The sequence below is a fragment of the Barbus barbus genome, assembly GCF_936440315.1.
Source record: "Barbus barbus genome assembly, chromosome: 1".
NCBI lineage: Eukaryota > Metazoa > Chordata > Actinopteri > Cypriniformes > Cyprinidae > Barbus > Barbus barbus.
The window spans coordinates 10,461,175-10,482,321 of NC_136729.1; the positions used below are offsets into that span (position 1 = coordinate 10,461,175).

Consider the following 21,147-nt stretch of genomic DNA (forward strand, 5'->3'; position numbering starts at 1 on the left):
CTGTCTGTCTGTTGACTGCACCTACGCCCTGATCTCCCCAGCACCCCCTGCAAAAAAACTTTAACACACCCCCAGTGGCCGCACCTCCCACCCCCTAAAAGCAAAGGCCCCTTTTGTTAACCTAATATGCATTTACCAGTTGCTTTAGCCGGAGACATCTGCTGTGTGCAACCAGTCAATAATGTGAGGCCAGTTCAAAGCAGCCAGTTCATTATTCCTGTCAGTTTAACAGGCAAAAGGTGGCAGACTGCGGGAGTGCTGGAGCACAATGCCAGGCACAATGAAGGGCTCATTACGCCATGATTTATCAGGACAAGATGCCCGTTTTCACCTCGGGTCGGCACCGGCCTTTAGGTCTGGCCCTTTCCACGTCGCCACCCCTCACAGTGAGATCTTCAGAGAGAGATGACATTGTAAAGGTCACGCTGACATGGAAAGCACGGTGACTACGGTGAAGTGCGTCCGCCAAGGGTGGCAGCTCGGCTGGAGGCATTCAAGGCTTTTATATTGTGCCTGTGATTTTAAAAGACTTTTTATGACATCTTTGTACACCACAGGCCCGGTTTTATAAGCATCAGCGGCACATGTTTGTCTTAAGAACTCGGACTGTTTACTTTTACTTAAGTAACCAACAAATCTTTGACAGTTAACTTAAATGATGTGGTAACATCTAAATTACGGGTTTGGACATGGTCAGAAATAATTAAATGTGACTGATTCAACATTTTTAAGGCTCAGATTGGGCAGAAATAGCTCCTTAGGGTAACAGGTTTTGACTTTTGGCAGTGTCTATGAAGATTTGTCTGTTTTGATTACATAATGATTACACAAATATATAAATATATATATTTGTGTAATCATTGTTTAGGCCAATCAATGTAAATATAATATTTTTTTCAAATTACTATTATTACAATTTTTTTTAAAATTGTCCAATCTGATTTTTATTTTTTATTTTACCTTTATTTAACCAGGAAAGTCCCATTGAGATACAAAATCTCTTCTTCCAGGGAGTCCTGGCCAAAAATGGCAGCACAAAAAGTTTCACAATAAAACAATTTCAAAAACATAAAACAAACAAAATCATTTGCCCTATATCCAGCTGATTACAAATATGTAATTTACTTATAGCAAGTACATGTTTCCTTCAGAGTAGACCATAAAAGGTTTTTTTAAAATATTTACAGAGGGAAGTGATTCCAGCATAATAATACTCTGCAGCTCGTTCCATAACGAAGGAGCAAAATAAGAGAAGGCAGTTTTGCCTAACTCAGAATGTACTCTTGGAACATTTAAAAGAAGTTTAGCAGAGGATCTAGTACTGTAGTTACAAGTGTAAAAAGATAAAAGACTGCAAATATAAGTAGGTAATTTTCCCAACAATGCCTTGACAATAAACAGCAACATGTGCACTTTCCTTCTTTGAAACAAAGAGGACCATCCCACCAGTTCATACAATATACAATGATGGGTGCGTGAAGAGGCACTCGTCACAAAACGTAAAGCAGCATGATATACATAGTCCAACTTTTTAAGTGAAGATAAACTTGCATGCATATAGATCACATCACCATAATCTAATACTGAAAGGAAACAACTCTGCATAATTCTCTTTCTTGCTTTAAAAGGAAAACATTTCTTTAAACGAAAAAGAAAACCCAACTTTAATCTAAGCTTTTTTAAAAGTGTTTCGATATGTATCTGAAATCCTAGTTTGTCATCCAACCATATACCCAAGTATTTATAACAATTTACTCTTTCAATAGATTCTCCTAGTAAAGTTAAAATTACGAGTGAAAAGCATGTATTTTGTTTTCTTTGAGTTTAAAACCAGTTTTAAGTTGGATAATGATAATTGCAATAACTGAAAAGATTCTTGCAAGAGCTCAATGGCTTGATTCACCGAATGTGCTACTGTATATATAATTGTGTCATCAGCATATAAATGAATTCTAGCTGAGGTTATCCCACAACCAATGTCATTAATATAAATAGAAAATAAAACTGGGGCTAAAATCGAACCCTGTGGAACACCTTTTATTATTTTTAATTCATTTGAAATAAAGTTTTCGACTGAGACACATTGAGATCTTTCTGTTAGATAATTATTGAACCAATTTAGAGTCATTTCACTAAAACCTATACAACTTAATCTCTGTAATAAAAGTTTATGATCTACAGAGTCAAATGCTTTAGAAAGATCTACAAATAATGCTGCACAATGTTGTTTACTATCTAGATATTTAACAATATCATTTGTAACCAGCATAGCTGCTGTAATAGTACTATGACCTGATCTAAAGCCTGACTGAAATTAATTTAATATTTTATTTATTTATTTATTTATTGATATTTTTGAGAATATATGCGTGTATATATATATATATAGATATAGATATAGATATATACACACACATACACACACACACACACACACACACACATCTGATATTTTTGAATACACATATATATGTATATATATATATATATATATATATATATATATATATATATATATATATATATATATATATATACAGTCATGGTCAAAAATATCGGCACCCTTGGTAAATATGATCAAAGAAGGCTGTGAAAATTAATCTGCATTGTTAATCCTTTTGATCCTTTATTTAAAAAATTCACAAAAGTTTAACCTTTCATTGGATAATAAGAATTTATTATGGGGGGAAATATCATTATGAAATAAATGTTTTTCTCTAATACACATTGGCCACAATTAACGGCCCCCTTTTATTCAATACTTTTTGAAACCTCCATTTGCCAGTTGAACAGCTCTAAATGTTCTCCTATAATGCCTGATGAGGTTAGAGAACACCTGACAAGAGATCAGAGACCATTCCTTCATCCAGAATCACTCCAGATCCTTCAGATTCACAGCTCCATGTTGGTGGTGCTTCTTTTCTTCAGTTCGCCTCACTCATTTTCTACAGGATTCAGGTCAGAGGACTGGAATGGCCAGCAGAAGCTTGTTTTTGTGCTCAGTGACCAATTTTTGTGTTGTTTTTGAGGTTTGTGTTTGGATTATTGTACGGTTGGAAGATCCAAACATGGCCCATTATAAGATTTCTAACAGAGTCAGTCACTTATTGATTTTTTTTATCTGTTGGTATTTGATAGAATCCATGATGCCATGTGTCTAAACAAGATGTCCAGGACCTCCAGCAGAAATATAGGCCTACAACATCAAAAATACAGCAGTATATTTCATTGTACACATGGGGTACTTTTTATCCCTGTGTTCACCAAACCCATCTTGAGTGTTTGCTGCTAAAAAGCTCATTTTTTTAGTTTCATCTGACCATAGAAGCCAGTCCCATTTGAAGCTCCAGTCGTGTCTGATAACTGAATATGCTGGAGTTTGTTTTTGGGTGAGCGAGGAGAATTTTTCTTGAAACCCTCCCAAACAATATGTGGGGATATAGGGGCTGTTTGACTTTTTTTTAAGGTTTTCTGACCCCGAGACTCAACTATTATCTGCAATTCTCCAGCTTTGGTCCTCCTTGGAGAGTCTTTAGCCACTCAAACACTCCTCCTCACCGTGCATTAGGACGATATAGACACATGTCCTCTTCCAGGCAGTTTCGTAACATTTTATGTTGATTGGAAATTCTTAATTATTGCCCTGATGGTGGAAATGGGAATTTTCACTGCTCTAGCTCTTTTCTTAAGGCCACTTTACTAATTTGTGAAGCTCAATTATCTTTTGCTGCACATCAGAAATATATTGTTTGGTTTTTCTCATTGTGATGGATGATTAAGGGAATTAGGGCTTTGTTTTCCCTCCTATTTATATTGCTCTGAAACAGGAAGCCATGGCTGGGTAATTTCATTTTCATAATCACCCTGGAATGCTCAAAATTTTGAATATGAATGGGAATATACTTCAGAAATATTTTACGCATAAGAATTTCTAGGGGTGCCAATAATTGTGTCCAACATGTGTTTGAGAAAAACACCGTATACAGAAAAACAATATGTATATATGTATGTGTGTGTGTGTGTGTGTGTGTGTATATATATATATATATATATATATATACAGGTACATCTAAAAAAATTTGAATATCGTGAAAAAGTTTATTTTTTATTGTAACTTATTTCAAAAAGTTAATTTTTTAGATTCATTACATGTAAAGTAAAACATTTCAAAAGTTTTTTGTTTTAATTTTGATGATTAGAGCTTACAGCTCATGAAAGTCAAAAATCAGTATCTCAAAATATTAGACTATTTACATTTGAGTTTCAATAAATGACCATCCCTACAGAATAAATTCCAGGTACCTCTTGTTCTTTGAAACCACAATAATGGGGAAGACTGCTGACTTGGCAATGATCCAGAAGTCGAACATTGACACCCTCCACAAGGGTGGTTTTTGCATAAGAAGGTCATTACTGAAAGGTGTGGCTGTTTACAGAGTGCTGTATCAAAGCATATTAAATGCAAAGTTGACTGGAAGGAAGAATTTGGGTAGGAAAAGGTACACAAGCAACAGGGATGGCTGCAAGCTTGAGAATACTGTCAAGAAAAGCTGATTCAAACACTTGGGAGAGCTTCACAAGGAGTGGACTGAAGCTGGAGTCAGTGCATCAAGAGTCACCACGCTCAGACGTCTTCAGGAAAAGGGCTACCAAGCCACTTCTGAACCAGAGACAACGTCAGAAGCGTCTTGCCTGGGCTGTGGAGAAAAAGAACTGGATTGTTGCTCAGTGGTCCAAAGTCCTCTTTTCAGATTAAAGTAAATTTCGCATTTCATTTGGAAATCAAGGTCCCAGAGTCTGGAGGAAGAGTGGAGAGGCACAGAATCCATGTTGCTTGAAGTCCAGAGTGAAGTTTCCACAGTCAGTGATGATTTGGGCTGCCATGTCATCTGCTGGTGTTGGTCAAGTCAAGTCAAGTCAAGTCTGCTTTATTGTCAATTCTTCCACATGTACGGCACATACATACAGAGAATTGAAATTGCGTTACTCTCAGACCCTTGGTGCATACAGTTAACATTTAAGACACTGACAGTAGACGTTCAAATACGGATAAATACAGTTTAAACATATGTACATACAACTATACAGACATACAAATGAGGACATTGTAGAAAAATAAAGAAAGAGATAGATAAAGTGGCATAAGGCACATGGAGTGCAAACCAGTTAAATAAAACAAAACTGTGCAGATATATGTGTATATGTATAGAGTGAATATATATAGTGCAAGAGGAACTTATCAGTCTGAAGACATTGTAGAAAAATAAAAAAAGGAGATAAATAAAGTGGCATAAGGCACATTAGGCAGAATAGATAGAGTGCAAATCAGTTAAATAAAACAAAACTGTGCAGATATATGTGTAGTGCAAGAAGAGTATCAGTTTTCAGTGTTGCATGGGGTAAAGGGGGGGGGGGGGCAAGGACGTGAGGGAGTTCAGCTTCCTGACAGCCTGATGTATGAAGCTGTCCTTCAGTCTGCTGGTCCTCGCCTGGAGACTCCGCAGTCTCCTCCCTGATGGCAGCAGACTGAAGTCCACTGTGTTTTCTAAAGTCCACAGTCAACGCAGCCATCTACCAGGAAATTTTAGAGCACTCATGCTTCCTTCTCCTGACAAGCTTTATGGAGATGCTGATTTCATTTTCCAGCAGGACTTGGCACCTGCCCACACTGCCAAAGGTACCAAAAGCTGGTTCAATGACCATGGTGTTACTGTGCTTGATTGGCCAGCAAACTCGCCTGACCTGAACCCCATACAGAATCTATGGGGTACTGTCAAGAGGAAGATGAGAGACACCAGACCCAACAATGCAGATGACCTGAAGGCCGCTATCAAAGCAACCTGGGCTTCCATACCAACTCAGCAGGGCCACAAACTGATCACCTCCATGCCACGCCGCATTGCAGTAATTCATGCAAAAGGAGGCTCAGCCAAGTATTGAGCACATAGAAATGAACATACTTTTCAGAAGCCTGACATTTCAGTTTAAAATATCCTTTTTTTATTGATCTTATGTAATATTCTAATTTTCTGAGACACTGAATTTTGGGTTTTCATTATCTGTAAGCCATAATCATCAAAATTTCAAGAAATAAAGGCTTGAAATATCTATGTGTAATGAATCTATATAATATATGGGTTTCACTTTCTGAAATGAGTGACAACAAATATTGACCTTTTTCACGATATTCTAATTTTTTGAGATGTACCTGTATATATATATTATATTCTAAAAAAAGTACATATATTATACATATATACAAACACATACATAAACACACACATCTGATATTTTTGAGAGAAAAAAAAAATAAAAAATATATATATATATGTATGTGTGTGTGTGTGTGTGTGTGTATATATATATATATATATTAGTACTGACAAAAGCTATTCCACATAACTGATATTTACATATATTCCATTATTTCTGTACATTAATTATTTTCTTGTTTTGTGAAAAATATGTAAACATCTGTTATGTAAATAGAGAAATCATAAAAAAATATTTTATTGATCCCTCTCTTTTTAAATGATAAACCTTTGTAGTATATGATTTAAAGAATTAATGTAGCACTGGATTAAAAGAAAAGTCTTTGAATTTTATCAGACAGGGCAGTCAACTTCTACTACCTCACCATCTCATTGACTCTCTAAGACATTATTTTTAACTTTATACACTGGGCTGAACCGTAGAAATTGGTATTTAAAGACATGATCCACCTCTGCCCTCTATGAAAGCCAAGTATAGGTCTCATAATGCTCAGAGGAGATCATGTGAGGTGATGAGTATGGCTCATTCATGCATATGCAGTGAGATCATAGCGGCTCTTCTCCCTTCAGCACACTGCACACATACAGAGCCTAATTGCTATTTAATGTATGGATGAGACTAAATAGGGCAGAAGAGAGAAGATTCAGTCTCGACTCATGTGGCATTTTGTTAAGACGCCACGGCCACACCTCTCTCTGAATCCATTTGCCTAAATCACAGCGTCTCCAGAGGCCCGCTGGATAATGTACCAGCCAAGCCTGGTAAACTGTTTTGTTAACAATGCATTATGAAGGCAAGAAAGGGAGGACTAAAAGAAAAGAGAGAGGCAAAAAAAAAAGAGGTGGACACTTCTGAATGGCAAACAGTTGGGTGGGTGTGTAGGGCCTCTCTATTCGGAAGAGCAAGAGGTGACACCCCCGTCTCATCGCTTCACACACACACACACACACACACACACACACACACACACATATACGCACAGCCCATTTGCGCCAGGCTCTGCTTAGTCACACCACCTGCTCTACCCATTTTATATACACACTCGTTCACAACCACGATGGCAGCGACAGACGGTGTCCCGCTCCCCACGACTGCTCTCTTTCCCATTTTTACCCATCACTTTCCATCCTGCTCCTCCCTGAGCGCAGGGTTCAACAGAAGATGACAGCGAAGATTGAATGGCCGTCACGGAAAAAGCAAAAAGACATAATGAAACGATCAATAACGCTGAGATCAGAGGACTGTTTAAAGTCTGTGTGTGTGTGTGTGTGTGTGTGTGTGAGTGTGTGTGTCCTTATGGGTCATCCGTCACGGTTAGTGTTTCCTTGTCATGACAGGTTATAATCAACACCCTTTATTTGCTCGACATCATCTCACCTCTGCTTCAAAGGGGATTAAATGTATCCCAATCTGACTCTGAATCATATTCATTTTATGAGTGGTTTCTAATGACCATGTTTTTTTATGTTTCCTTTTTTAATGTTTTTTTTTTTAATGTTTTATTTGATTTAAATTCATTTTATTTCAGTAATTGTTTGGTAATTTTTTTTCACAATTAACTAGTTGCTTATTATCATGCCTATTATATTGGCTGTTTATTAGTACTTATAAAGCACATATTCTGCATAACCATATTCTACATCCCTAATCCACCCAGTACCTAAACTTAACAAACCTTAATAACTATTAATAAGCAGCAAATTAGGCAAAAGTCATAGTTAATGCTTTGTTAATGGCAAGAATTGGACCTTAAAAGCAATTGTTTTTATTGGAGGCGTATTTAGGCCTGTTTTGCTAGTAGCCAACCAATTTGATACCTAATCCTTCTGTTTATCTATATTATGTATTATGTATTTTATTAATGTATTTACTTATACAACTACGCTACTGTTCTTGGGATTAGTCAATTTTTATAACATTTTGCAAGGATGCATTAAATTGATCATATATGACAGTAAAGACTTTTAAATTGTCAAACAAAATTTGTATTTAAAATAAATGCAGTTCTTTTGAACTTTCTAGTCATCAAAGGATGCTGAAAAAAATGTGTCCTGGTTTCCACAAGATTAAATTTGAAAATAGAAAATGGTAAAAATGGTAAAAATGCTGTATTTTTGTTATTTAATTTCTTATTATTCATTATTTAAAAAAATTAAATACTATATTTGTGATCAAATAACAACCTTGGTGAGCACAAGAGACTTAAAAAAAAAAAAAAAAAATATTAGCAGTCAAATTTTGAATGGTAGTGTAAATTATATCGTCGTTGTCAGCTAGTTTTAGTTCAGGAACCAGAATTTATTTTGGCCATCAAGTGGTGGCAAAGTACTGAACAAAAAATTATAATACAACATATTAATATTACCTTCAACTGTGTAGGCCTAACAATATGCATTTTTTTGACTATAATATTATAATATTAGTATTTTTCCCCTGCTGCTCATGACCCTAATCGACCTGCAATCCAGTTTATGGGCTGCAGCCCACCAGTTGAGGACCACTGTCAAACGTGGCATACAGTATACGGGTGGACCGGACCTGTTTTATACACCAAACATTGAACATTTACACAAGACATGTTTCTGCACATTATACACATTCTTACATTTTTTTTATTATTTTTGGAAACCATGTGAAACATTCTCAGAACTTAAAAACATACAGTTTGCAACAACTTTTATAGTTTAATAATAGCGTACATAACATGTTTACTTGGCCTGTCAAAACACCATTTAGCATCTCACCATGTTCCACATTTGCGGTCTCTCAGGACAGCTATCCCCAAAAGGACTTAGCAAATCCAGCTATTCTGAGGAGAGTAAGTCCCTCTCTGATTAGCCATTAGCCCCTGCACCGGTGGGCTTTAGTGCACCAGCAGCGCAGCTTCTGCTGCACTCCCCCTCCCATGCCTGTTACTGTCTTTCGTCCTTTCTCTTGACTAATTGGCACAGAGGGGTATCTGACAGGGTTGCAGCCTGTGGGAATAGCCATTGACATCTGACTAAACCGCACTGTCGGGCCTTCTGAGCTCCTGTGAGGATGCAGATCTTGCCAGCAGTGGCTCAAGGTTTGGGACACTGATGTCAACACTGCAGACAGCACATGAGAGATGAAAGAATGAGGACAGACCATTTTCACTTTTATTAGCTGGCAACATATTAATGTCCAGATGATATAAGTGAAAAAGGAAATCTTGAGCTTACCACTGTCATATCTTACATAAAGTCATCATGTTTTCTTACCGTACACATGCATAGATTAGATTTCTTATATACAGAATACCCTTTTAGGATCAGTAACATTTTTTTATGTTTTTGCAAGTTTCTCGTGCTCCCCATAAAATGATAATATACAGTAAAAAAGGATTATTGTGAAATATTATTACAATTTAAAATAATTGTTTTCTATTTTAATGTGTTAAAATATAATTTATTCCTGTGGCACAAAGCTTAATTTCTTAAAATCATTCTAATATGCTTATTTTGTAATCAGGAACATTTTGTATTATTATCAATATTGAAAATAGTTTTGCTGCTTTTTCAACATTTTTTATTAATAGAAAGTTCAGAAGAGAAGCATTATTTATAAAGTCTTTTGTAAGATTATAAATGTTTTACTGTCACTTTTGGTCAATTTAATGCATCCATGCTGAATAAAATTTTTAATTTCTTTACAGAATAAAACCCGGTAATTGTTCAACAGTAAGCCTTTTATTTTCTTTGTATTAGATTAGTTGGTCCAAACCTGAATGGCTTTCTTTCCTCTGTGGAATAATAATAATAATAATAATATTAAAATATTTAGAAAAATATCTAATTTTTTTCCCCCATTTTTAAAATGGAACTCAATGAAGATCAAAGTAATAATAATAAATCAGTGTTTAGTAAATACAGACTATTTATATTCTCTGCACTCTCAGAAAAAGCTATTACTTGGGCAGTGCCTTTTCAAAAGGTACACCTTTGTACCTTATTCACCCCTAAAATGTGCATATTAATACCTTAAAGGTACATATTAGTACCTTTACATATTAGTGAGAGCGTGGTGTATTCTGTTATTCACGCAACATCATGTCTTTCAAAACCCTTTTGTGTAACTTGAATAACTTATTAACTGTCTGTGACTTTGTTTTTCAGTCTGTCCATCATGCATGGCACAACTACTACTTTGATGATGGTTATATGGTACTTTTTGGAGCTGTCCCCAGTCCCAGTCCCCATTCACTTCACCATATAGGAAAGAACATTCTTTATCCTATGGTCGTCCACAGAAGACAACAATTTTGTTTGGAATAACATCGGGATGAGAAGATGATGACTGAATTGTCATTTTGAGTGAACTATCCCTTTAAGAACTGTATGTGATATTTCTTCTGTATTCTTCTGACATTGATAGGAACAATGTAAAGGTTGGAGGTTCAGTCTCAAGTAAGGATGCACCAGGTCTTACAGATTACTGAAATCACAAAAAACTCTCTATGGCCATTACACTTCTATAATGCTATTATGTGCATGTTTTTCCTCCAACTTTTGAGTTATACAGTAAATACTGTGGTCAAAAGTGTATGCCAGATGAACTCATACACCTATTTTTTTCCATCATCCAAAAGAGACCAAATAGCCCAATTTTTCCCCCAGCAGCCCAACATCATCCTCTTTTCATCTGATTCGGATCAATCCGGATAAGATTTGCAAAAGAGTTCCCATCCCATTCTTGTTTCGGCATTTCTCTATCATCCGTTCTGAAAAGAAACGGAGAACAGAAACCATCGTGAGACTGAACATCACAGTCGGTCGACACCTAAGCAAACATCTCGGGCCTAATGACTCGCCCATCTTCTCCACCTCTCCAATTAGGTTCAGTCACGGGGGTGAGAGAATCTTCTAATGCCTGCTAATCTCTAACACACGCTCTCACTAACACGGCCTGGAGATAATCATCGAACCACCCAGGCAGCGAGAGTGAGAGTGTGGAGGAATGAAACGAGCCCAATCCCTGCAAACCTTCCTCATCAACCAATAAATGGAGAATATGCAAATGCTGATTTGGTAGGAGGAGTACTGTAGGGTTTATAGGGATTAGTGCTTGTTCAGCTCAGCACCCTGCAGAGCTAGCACACTAATACAGGTGTTGGTAAATTGTTGTTAGCCTCCAGCTAATTTGGTTCCTTTCACGGTGGCATTGTGCTAGCAGCTTGGCCATTTGTAGTTGTGTTTTCTCTTTGGCAGGGAGAAATCTCAGTGCTGTGGTGGGTCTGATATGATCCCCCGCTTGGTTCAGAGTCCACAATCTGGGCTACTTTGAATCATCTTAATGAGGCTCTTAAAGCCAAAGTCCTGCTGAGAGGCCAATGAAGACCTAGAAGATGCTGATTCCACCTTTTGTTGGATACGATCTTGTTTTGTAAATGCTCATGCTCATGAGGTTTGTTTAGAATGAATTTTGGCACAATATCAATTTTGTAAGTAAAACTGAGAAACCATTCTTACTCAAATCAGTCGTGGCTGATGTGGGAACGAGTGTAGAGGTTAGCGACTTAGCATGTTTCCAGACGAGAGGTTGAGTTTCACACAAAGCTGAACCTCAGAGAACATCGGCAGTTCAAAGAAGTCATTAGGATAGTCCAGACGCACGACAAAAGGGAGATTTGAAGTCTGCAAACAGAACTGATGGAGAAAACCTAAATCAAACATAGATATCCGATATAAGAAGCTTTCTCTTATTATAGCATCTGATAGAAAACAAAAGGTGCTTACTTTTTCTCTTGGGAAAATCTGGGAATCTCCAATCTCTCTATCTGTCGGTCTGTCTGTCTGTTTATCTGAGTTGTGTTTTTAAAGTCAAGTTTTCTGTATGTTTTAGAACCTGATTCAATTAAAGAAAATTTTCATTTGAATTTGTATAGTTCATGTAAAAAGCATCTATTCATTGTGTTTTAAAGAACCTAGAGTCTACACGAAAAATGTACTGAAGCTGTCACTCATGCACTGGTGCTTTTGAAAGGTACTACAGGTAATATGTACCATGAAGATACTGATATGTGACCCTGAACCACAAATCATAAGTCACATGGGTATATTTGTAGCAATAGCCAAAAATACATTGTATGGGTCAAAATTATAAATTTTTCTTTAATGCCAAAAGTCATTAGGATATTACAGTTTTTCTCAGTCGCTTTGGTGCATTTCTCGAATCATCCTTAATATTTGCGAAGAAGTATGTACATTTCTCAAAACTATTTGTACAAACAGCACCACACAATGGATTACCTGCAAAAGCCTGTACCTTAGTCAAAATCGTTAGTTCATCTCTCAAAAGTATTTATGTCAATGAACATATCAGTGCCATCAGAATAAAAAGTCCTTTTGTCATTGCTCACAAACAAGATAATCAAAATGCTTAGTCATGTTGTCAATGTAACAGTGCACTCTGTTAGTATTATCTAATGTAAACTATATGGATGACAGTTACTGTTCTGAAATGCAGAAGGGACTTCTTATGTATGCATAGAAATGTTTGAATTATTGAAGATATGGTCGATCTCCCAATATTTAGCTGCACCCTTTAGCCATTGTAAGGCCATGATTGACAACATGGTCCACAATAGTGGCCCTTATTTCATCTGATATGCGCCTATGTCCTTGGCCTCTTCTTCCTCTTCCTCTGTTTTGCTTCTGTACACTTCCATGTAGCCTTACTCCTCTTCTTCCTCTTGTCTGTTGACCCTGATCGTTTTCTGGATGTTCATCCATCGTCAGAATTTGTAACTTTTGTGTTGTCCTCTGTCCATATATGCTTTCCAATTGAAGGTTCATGAGATGCACCTTTGAGCTATTTCAGAGAACTGCTTATAATTGGTTGATCTATATTCTCTTCATTAGTGAAAGTCAAGATTCACTTGCACAATTCATGGCAAATTAACAAAAAGTCTAATAGAAATGTGTAGAAAATATGCTTGACAGTTTATGAAAAAAACTAGATCAACCATTTTGCATCTAATGACTTATACGATGAACTAATGACTAGATGTTTTGAGGGGAAAGGCTATTGCACAGTGAACTATATAATACATATTGAGCAACATGATATTATCAACTGAAAATGTAGGAAACTGCAGTCAAATGTACATAATCAGTTGAATGAATGTACCAAAGCAATCGCAATTTGTTCAAAAGAATGAGAAACTGCTCTTATGATGTGCACAAGTGATGTGGAGGTTGAACAAGTAGTTTTGAAAATTTCATTTCTGATCTGAACCACAGCGACTGAGAAAAAGATTATGTTCCATAAAGATATTTAGTTAATATCCTACCGTAAATATATTAAAACTTATTTTTTTGTGTAGTAATATGCATTGCTAAGAACTTCATTTGGACAACTTTAAAGGCGATTTTCTCAATATTTAGATTTTTTTTTTTGCACCCTCAGATTCCAGAGTTTCAAATAGTTGTATCTCAACCAAATATATTCATATCCTAACAAACCATACATCAATGGAAAGCTTATTTATTCAGCTTTCATATGATGTATAAATCTCAATTTCAAAAAAATTACCCTTATGACTGGTTTTGTGGTCCAGGGCCACATACTGTATGTACACTTCAGGTATTAATATGTACCATGGACAGCTCCAGTAATTTTTTTCTGAGATCGAGGAGCTTCATTTTTCCTTCAGTAACAAAACCAAAGATCTGTTGTAACATGAACAACTTTTCTTCAAAGAACTATACACAGCTTTTGCTAGGATGCTGCAAATAACAGTGAAAGAACCATCATTTTTATTGTATCTCAGATGGTGAGTGTTTAACAAATAGATTATTTTGGATACTGAGCATTCATTCCCTCATTATTGATCCAGATTATGTCACTGGCACATCAGATCTATTGATTCCTGTGAGATGCATTTGCATGTTATGCATATGTATTATTCTGCATTTCCAAGAATTAACTGAACCTGCTGTGGCCTGGCAGGGGCCTCATCTACACTCCCATCTCCCTCTGTGCCGGGCTGCTCTAATCTGTTTGCTCATTTAATTACGCCATTGTTTTGGATGAGTTGGCAGGAAGCCTGGTCAAAGCAGGTCTGAGACCAGCTTAGCTGATGGCATTTGGGCCACAAAGCCGAGCTGAGCTGCATTGATACTAAGCCTGGATCGGCCACTCTGCCAGCACAGAGACTCAGTCTGAGACGAAGGAGTAATGATGAAGTTGTTTAGTTATGCAATTAGTTATGCACAAAACTGTGCAAAAGAGCCATTTTTTCCCCCAAACCTAAATGATGTCCACATTAAAAATGGATGAATAAGTGACTTCTTTTTTTTTTTTTTAACCACGTATTGCTTGTAATATAAAATTGTAATAAATAAATAAATATGAACTAATTTCTATTTAAAAACTTTAAAAACTTTTAAAACAAATGTAATAATTTATTTAATTATATATATATAATTAATTTAATATTTAAATAATATAGAAAGTATTTAATATGCATATTCATGTTTATTATTACAAGCATTATTAAAAATGTTTAAACAGTACATACATTGTTTAATATTTATTATAATACATTGCAAGGAAATATACAGTAATATACACTACATGGAAGCAGATAAATACGTGTGTGTGTGTGTGTGTATATATATATATATATATATAAATTCTTGTAATATTATAATAATATATAATACAATAAATGTATTTTTATAAATGTATTGTAATTTATTATAATAATGTAATGAAATAAAATAAATTTGTTTTAGAATTAAAGTTTCTATATAAATATAAATACATTTATCACAATCAGAATCAGAAAGAGCTTTATTGTCAAGTATGCTTGCGCATACAAGTCATTTGTTTTAGTGACATAAGCTTCCAGTACACAGAGACAATAAAAATAAGATGAGAATAAAAAATACACATGTAAATATAAAAATTTGAAAAAATTGAAAAATAAATAAATTGTATGTACAGTTGTGCTATAGATGATAGAATGGAATCGAATAATGAGATGCAGGTGCATCTCATTCTCATTTAAATGACATCAATTAAAGATTGTGCAAAATTAAAAATACAAAACACTCACTACCTATTCTGATTACATTCTGATTACTCTCGTCATGTCAAAATATGATGTAAAACACAACATTCTTCAAATAAATAAACAAAAACTGGCAAATATAATAAAATGCCTTCCAGACCTTGTTCTGACATGAGTCACAGGGCGTTAGTCCAGCCGCTGTTAAGATTAGGCAAACGGTCAAGTCTAATGATGTCACTCCTGTTCAGCTCTGGGATTGTGAAGCCTGTGATTCCTTCACCTCTGGGACCACTGAAGAATTAAGCCCACATTATTGGATAGTGCTTTTTCGACAGTAACTGACAGTTGCTTTTGACTGTAAAGGTTATTTTGCTCTAATTAAGCTAATCCTCACCCGGGGATCAGCTGGGATCGGCCTGCAATCCGCAGTCCCTCTGTGGTAGCTCCCCGGTTCAGTTCGTGAAACCTCCCCGTCAACTACTTGCCACTTGATTTGCCCTGACGTCCCGAGCCGCCGCCTCCTCTTTGGCCCCTTGCAAGCTGCAGATCCTGCAAAGGTGCTACAATGAGGAGCAGATTGTGCTGTCAGGCTCCATTAATGGCCATCATTAGCATCACACTCAAGAGTCAGTGGCTCTGCTGGCTAAGCCCTCTGTGTCAGCGGGCAGGTTTCAATTGGCCAGGATATGGGACATATTGCACTGCAGTGGGGCATCCTGGTTCTGTGAATTCTGGTTTAGGCATCCATTTTTTAACTTAAAGATCTGATGGTTAAAATAATCATTTGGAGTCTTAATACTTTTGCTGTGAAAATGCTACATTAAATAGTTTGAGAGAATCTAAATGAAACCTAGAAGTAAACTAGGTTTTAGGGGTTCAAAACATTTTAAACAAATGTTGTAGTACAACATGAATATGAAATATTTAGGTCACTAATTTCACTATTCAGGTTTTTAAGCGCTGCTGTCAATAAAGCAACAGAGATACCAAATATACACACACACACACACACACACACACATATGTATATATATATATATATATGTATTTATATATATATATATATATATATTCACTTTTCACTCAAATAGTTTTGCTGGTTATATATTTACTCGTGATAAACCTTTAGAACCCATGGTATAACACATTTTACATAAATTTAAATAATTAAAAAATAAAAAATATTTATTTAAGAACAAAGCATGCCAAAATGTACCTTTAGACCTACTTTGTCATTCATTCATTCATTCATGAAAGGTCTTTTTGGAACCAACCGTATGATAGACATTCAAACTTTCTTTCGTGATTTAAATACATTTTACTTTAAATTCTAATTTTTAAAAATTAAAAATTAAATTTAAAATGTAATTCTAGTTTTTTAAAAAATTTAAAAACAAAACATTTAAAATCAATAAGCTTGATTTTACAATAATTAATTAATTAATTATTGATTCATTTGTTTTCATTGTAACAGTCTTATTCATTCATTAGTTATTTATTTGTTTATTTATTTTTCATAAAAAAAAAAGTCATTTAGAAGTTTGTGTACTATTCATTCGTTTATTCACTCATTCATTTCTTTAACTGTCTTATTCACTCATTCATTTATTTGTTTGTTTGTGTAACTGCCTTATTCATTACTTTATTCATGCGTTTTTTGTTAAGTCTCATTTATTTATTTATTCATTCATATGGTTGGCACTACTGGCTTTATATAACCTTTTTGAATGTGCCACCTGTAAAGACAGTCATCAGTCAAAAGATATTAAAAAGTTGAATGCACTTACATGCGCTTACGTTACTAGTGTTTATCCGCCTTCTGTTTCTTAGAATTATTGATTGCGAAGTGTAGTTAAAGATCTGGTTTTGCTGAGTTAGAATTACAAGTCAAATGCATGACTTCAAGAATTCACAACACATATCAAGCTGTTTTGACATTTACCAGTATGGTTTTAAAAAGTGTTTTTAATGACGCTGTGAATGAAAACCCTCCTCTGAACCTCATCATGGCCTCGATCGCATTTCCTGCATACGTTCATCCGATCGAAGTCAGGCCACAATGACTCAACATGTGTGTATGACAGCGGCCTACACAAAGCAATCTCTCCTCCGCAGGCTGCCACAGACCTAAGACGGGACAATAGGAAGCCTTTTTGATTCCACTCAGTGGTAATTAACAGACTATACTCCGCCGGCTCACCGCGGTCGCCCTGTTACCGACAGGACAGCAAGATCGAAGCCTTTTGTCTTAAGCGGCAAGGGGGATGTGGATTCATTCATGACGTATTTTTTAATTCTTCCCTCTCCTCGATGAGATTGGTTTAAGCTCAATAATAGAAAAATAGCAGCTTTTCAGAGTGAGGCTTAAAGTTAAAAAATCAGCAGGGAAAATTCTTTCATTGCATGGGCAGATCCAGATGCACTGTGGGTTGCTTTCTGAATAACACTTCCTACTTGAGCTTTACAGTCATTTAATTCTACAAGAGTAGTCCAAGAACAAACTCTGTGGCTGCATGTATTAAAATATGGTTTATTGGACTGCAAAAACATTCTTCTGTCCTTAAGAAAGAACTATTTTCAGTTTCCCTAATCATTTTAAAGAAGGAATAATGAAAGCTGATATCAATAGCCTTCTATAAATCTCCACTGCATTTGTTCAGTAACATCTGAAAGAGGATTGTCAGCTGACATATGGGTCTATTCATACCAGCGGCCAACAAACGTTTGAACAAGAGGTGGAATTTAAACAGTTGGACAATAAAATCTGCTTTAAAGGATTGGAGCATATGGTGTGGTCTCATTGGCCGTAGAGGAAACGGTTTAATTCACAACTTTGATATGTTTAATGATACAGTATAGTGCAGTTTTGCTCCATTTGAAGACTTTAATCATGCTTTCCTCTGGTGATATTGGTAAAATATGTTCATTTGTGAATTGTACTTTTTAGTTTGAAAGCCTTTCCACAGCTTTACAGGAATTAAGCACAAATGAAACATTAAACAGAAAGAGATAACTGTTATTGAATGTATTTCATCATCAAAAGCACCAGTGTTAGATTAGTGGCAGGCAAGAGCCCATCTTCTGAATCCAGGGCCCCCAAGTATTAAGCAAGGGGAAAAGCAGAGTTCAGAGATCTTGGGTTTACACTGACACCTCCTGGTGAGAATAAGGCATCACACATGAGCGCTTATGGTTACAGGTGCCATTGGTCATTGTAGAAATGGCCTGTTTTCAGGACAGAGTGATAAAGTGAGTAGAATTTTGGCATACAGTTTTCTTAAGAAAAAAAAAAGGTCCAAATGAGGCAATGCGTCGTGTAGAACAAAACTACTTCATTAATCTATGATGTGACAACATATTTTTTTTTTAAGAATAATTATCAATTGAAATATGAATTATTTTGTTAAAATACAGTTTGCAAAATGTTTTTAATTAGGACAAAATAACTCTTTTATTTCTGTCTCTCTACTCAGTCTCAAGTAAACAAAAGAGAAAGAAAAACACCTTAATTGTGTGATAAAGTTTAACATTTAACAAGTTAACAAAGGCAAGTGAGAAATAAAGCTGCAATTGTGAGATTAAATATAAATATGAAAATATGAGATTAATACGTAACATGAAAAACAAAATAAATTTGTCAGAAAAAAAAGAATTAGATGCTGGTTATTTTAACTTTCAGTTCTCGGACTAAATAACTGGTTTTATTTACTGAAATATGAACTTTATGTGTAGTTTACATACTTTTATCTCAATTTTAAATGTTGATTGAGTCAATAAATAGTAATAATGGTATATTCAAAGGTGTAATTGTATGAAGTTGCAATTATGACATATGGACTGCAAATGTGAAAATATGAGATAAATATGTGTTATGAAAAATATAACATTTGCCATAGATAAAAATTTCACAAAAAATAAAATAAATAAATAAAATAAAATAGATGCCACCATCAGTTCTTGGACTGTAAATGTATTTACTGATATATTAACCTAATGTATAAGAATTGCATACTTTTATCTCATTTGAAATGTTGACTGAGTATAATTGACATAATACATTTATCTTAATTTAACCCTAACCTATGTTTAATTTAACTATTTACATTCTTACATTTAACGCTTCACATTTAACTCTAACAATATACTGTATATATATTTTTTTCTGTTCCATATCCAGGAGAAAATATAGGAGGAGTTATGACATTTTTGTGAGTTTTTAGGGAAAGTGAAACTGAACTGAAGCGTTGTTGGCAAGTTTGATTGTCCATTGCTCTGTTTCAAAATTACAATTAAATTACAAGTTATTAAGATCAATTAAAATCAAGATTTATATAATAAGAATGTTTTTCATGGTGGGACATAAAATAAATGCAAAGTAAAACTGTAATTGGCAATGCAAGTAAAGAACACTTTAGCAGCTGATGAACATTTTTAAAAGATCACTTTCTGTTTTTGGTAAACGATGCATTTGTGGGGAACCCTTTGCAAGTTTACATTTCATGTTCATTTTTTTGTGGTAAAGTTTGTTAATTGCATACTAAAAAACATAACCTTTTGTATGGGCTTACAGGAAGGGTTTGTGCGGGTGGATCATGACTATGTACTCAAGTCTGCAGAACTTGCCAAAGCAGGAGGTTGCTCACATTTTCACCTCGAATCCTCCAAAGGTGCAGACAACACCAGCAGCTTTCTCTACCCGAAAACTAAGGTATTATAACTTGTTAAAATGATATGCGTATTTGATTTACAGAGCAAAGAAGTGCAAAGAAGCTTGTAATGTTCATGTCATTCAAGCCAGTCTAACACTGATATATAAGTGAAGTGAAGTGACATACGGTCAAGTATGGTGACCCATACTCGGAATTCGTGCTCTGCATTTAACCCATCCAACGTGCACACACACAGCAGTGAACACACACACACACACACCGTGAACACACACACACACAGCAGTGAACACACACACACCGCGAACACACACCCGGAGCAGTGGGCAGCCATTTATGCTGCAGCACCCGGGGAGCAGTTGGGGGTTCGGTGCCTTGCTCAAGGACACCTCAGTCGTGGTATTGAGGGTGGAGAGAGCGCTGGACATTCACTCCCCTCACCTACAATCCCTGCCGGCATGAGACTCGAACCAGCAACCTTTGGATTACGAGTCCGACTCTCTAACCATTTATTGTTCTAAAAATACTGAATCGAGGAATAAAATCTGTTGTGATTTCTTATACTCTGCATATAGTTTGAGGTCATTAATCTTTGTGTTGTGCATGTCTAATTTTTCAGTTATTTCTAAATCATAATTTCATATGTGATTGTTTTTTTTCTAGGGTGCTCTTAGTGGACAGAGAGGAGAGCAGGCCAGCCGAGTTGGTGGCCCAGAAATTTCTTGATGCATTCTCCTCTATTTTCCCTACAATGCCTATTCCCATCACACCACTGACCAGGGCTATGGTTGCCAACACACTTAAAGATGGAGAGAAGAAAGTGGAAATTCTTGAAAACAACGCCATATGCAATCTTGGAAAAATTGGAGACAAAAAATAAGACTTTTATTCTCACATTTCTTTATACTTAAGTGCAATTCTGGTGTGATTCTTCAGCAGGATAAGCCAAAATATTGTTTTACTGCATAAAATATAGTACTGCTTGACTGCCTAATTTAATATGTGCTGTGTTTCTGTATGTTTTATTTTGGGTTCTGGTGCTGTTTTTGTTATGTAATTTTATATTACTCAGGAAAAATCAATTATATTCATACTTGACAACTATTGTGTATATAATATTATTTTGTGTGTGATATCTGAAAAGTGGAATAAAACAGTCTCAACTTAAAG

At 35.5% G+C, this 21,147-nt stretch overlaps 1 protein-coding gene across 1 annotated transcript; it reads left to right on the top strand.

The window, feature by feature from the left end:
- Nucleotides 1–299: 299 nt before the first annotated feature.
- LOC306869739 (oxidoreductase HTATIP2-like) lies at nt 300–20,857 on the top strand (the record flags this gene model as incomplete). Its single annotated transcript, XM_079416634.1, has 4 exons — nt 300–386; nt 19,881–20,018; nt 20,061–20,083; nt 20,641–20,857. The coding sequence occupies 4 exons, from the start codon at nt 300–302 to the stop codon at nt 20,855–20,857; spliced, it is 465 nt and encodes a 154-aa protein (XP_079272760.1).
- Between the last annotated feature and the right edge of the window lie 290 nt (nt 20,858–21,147).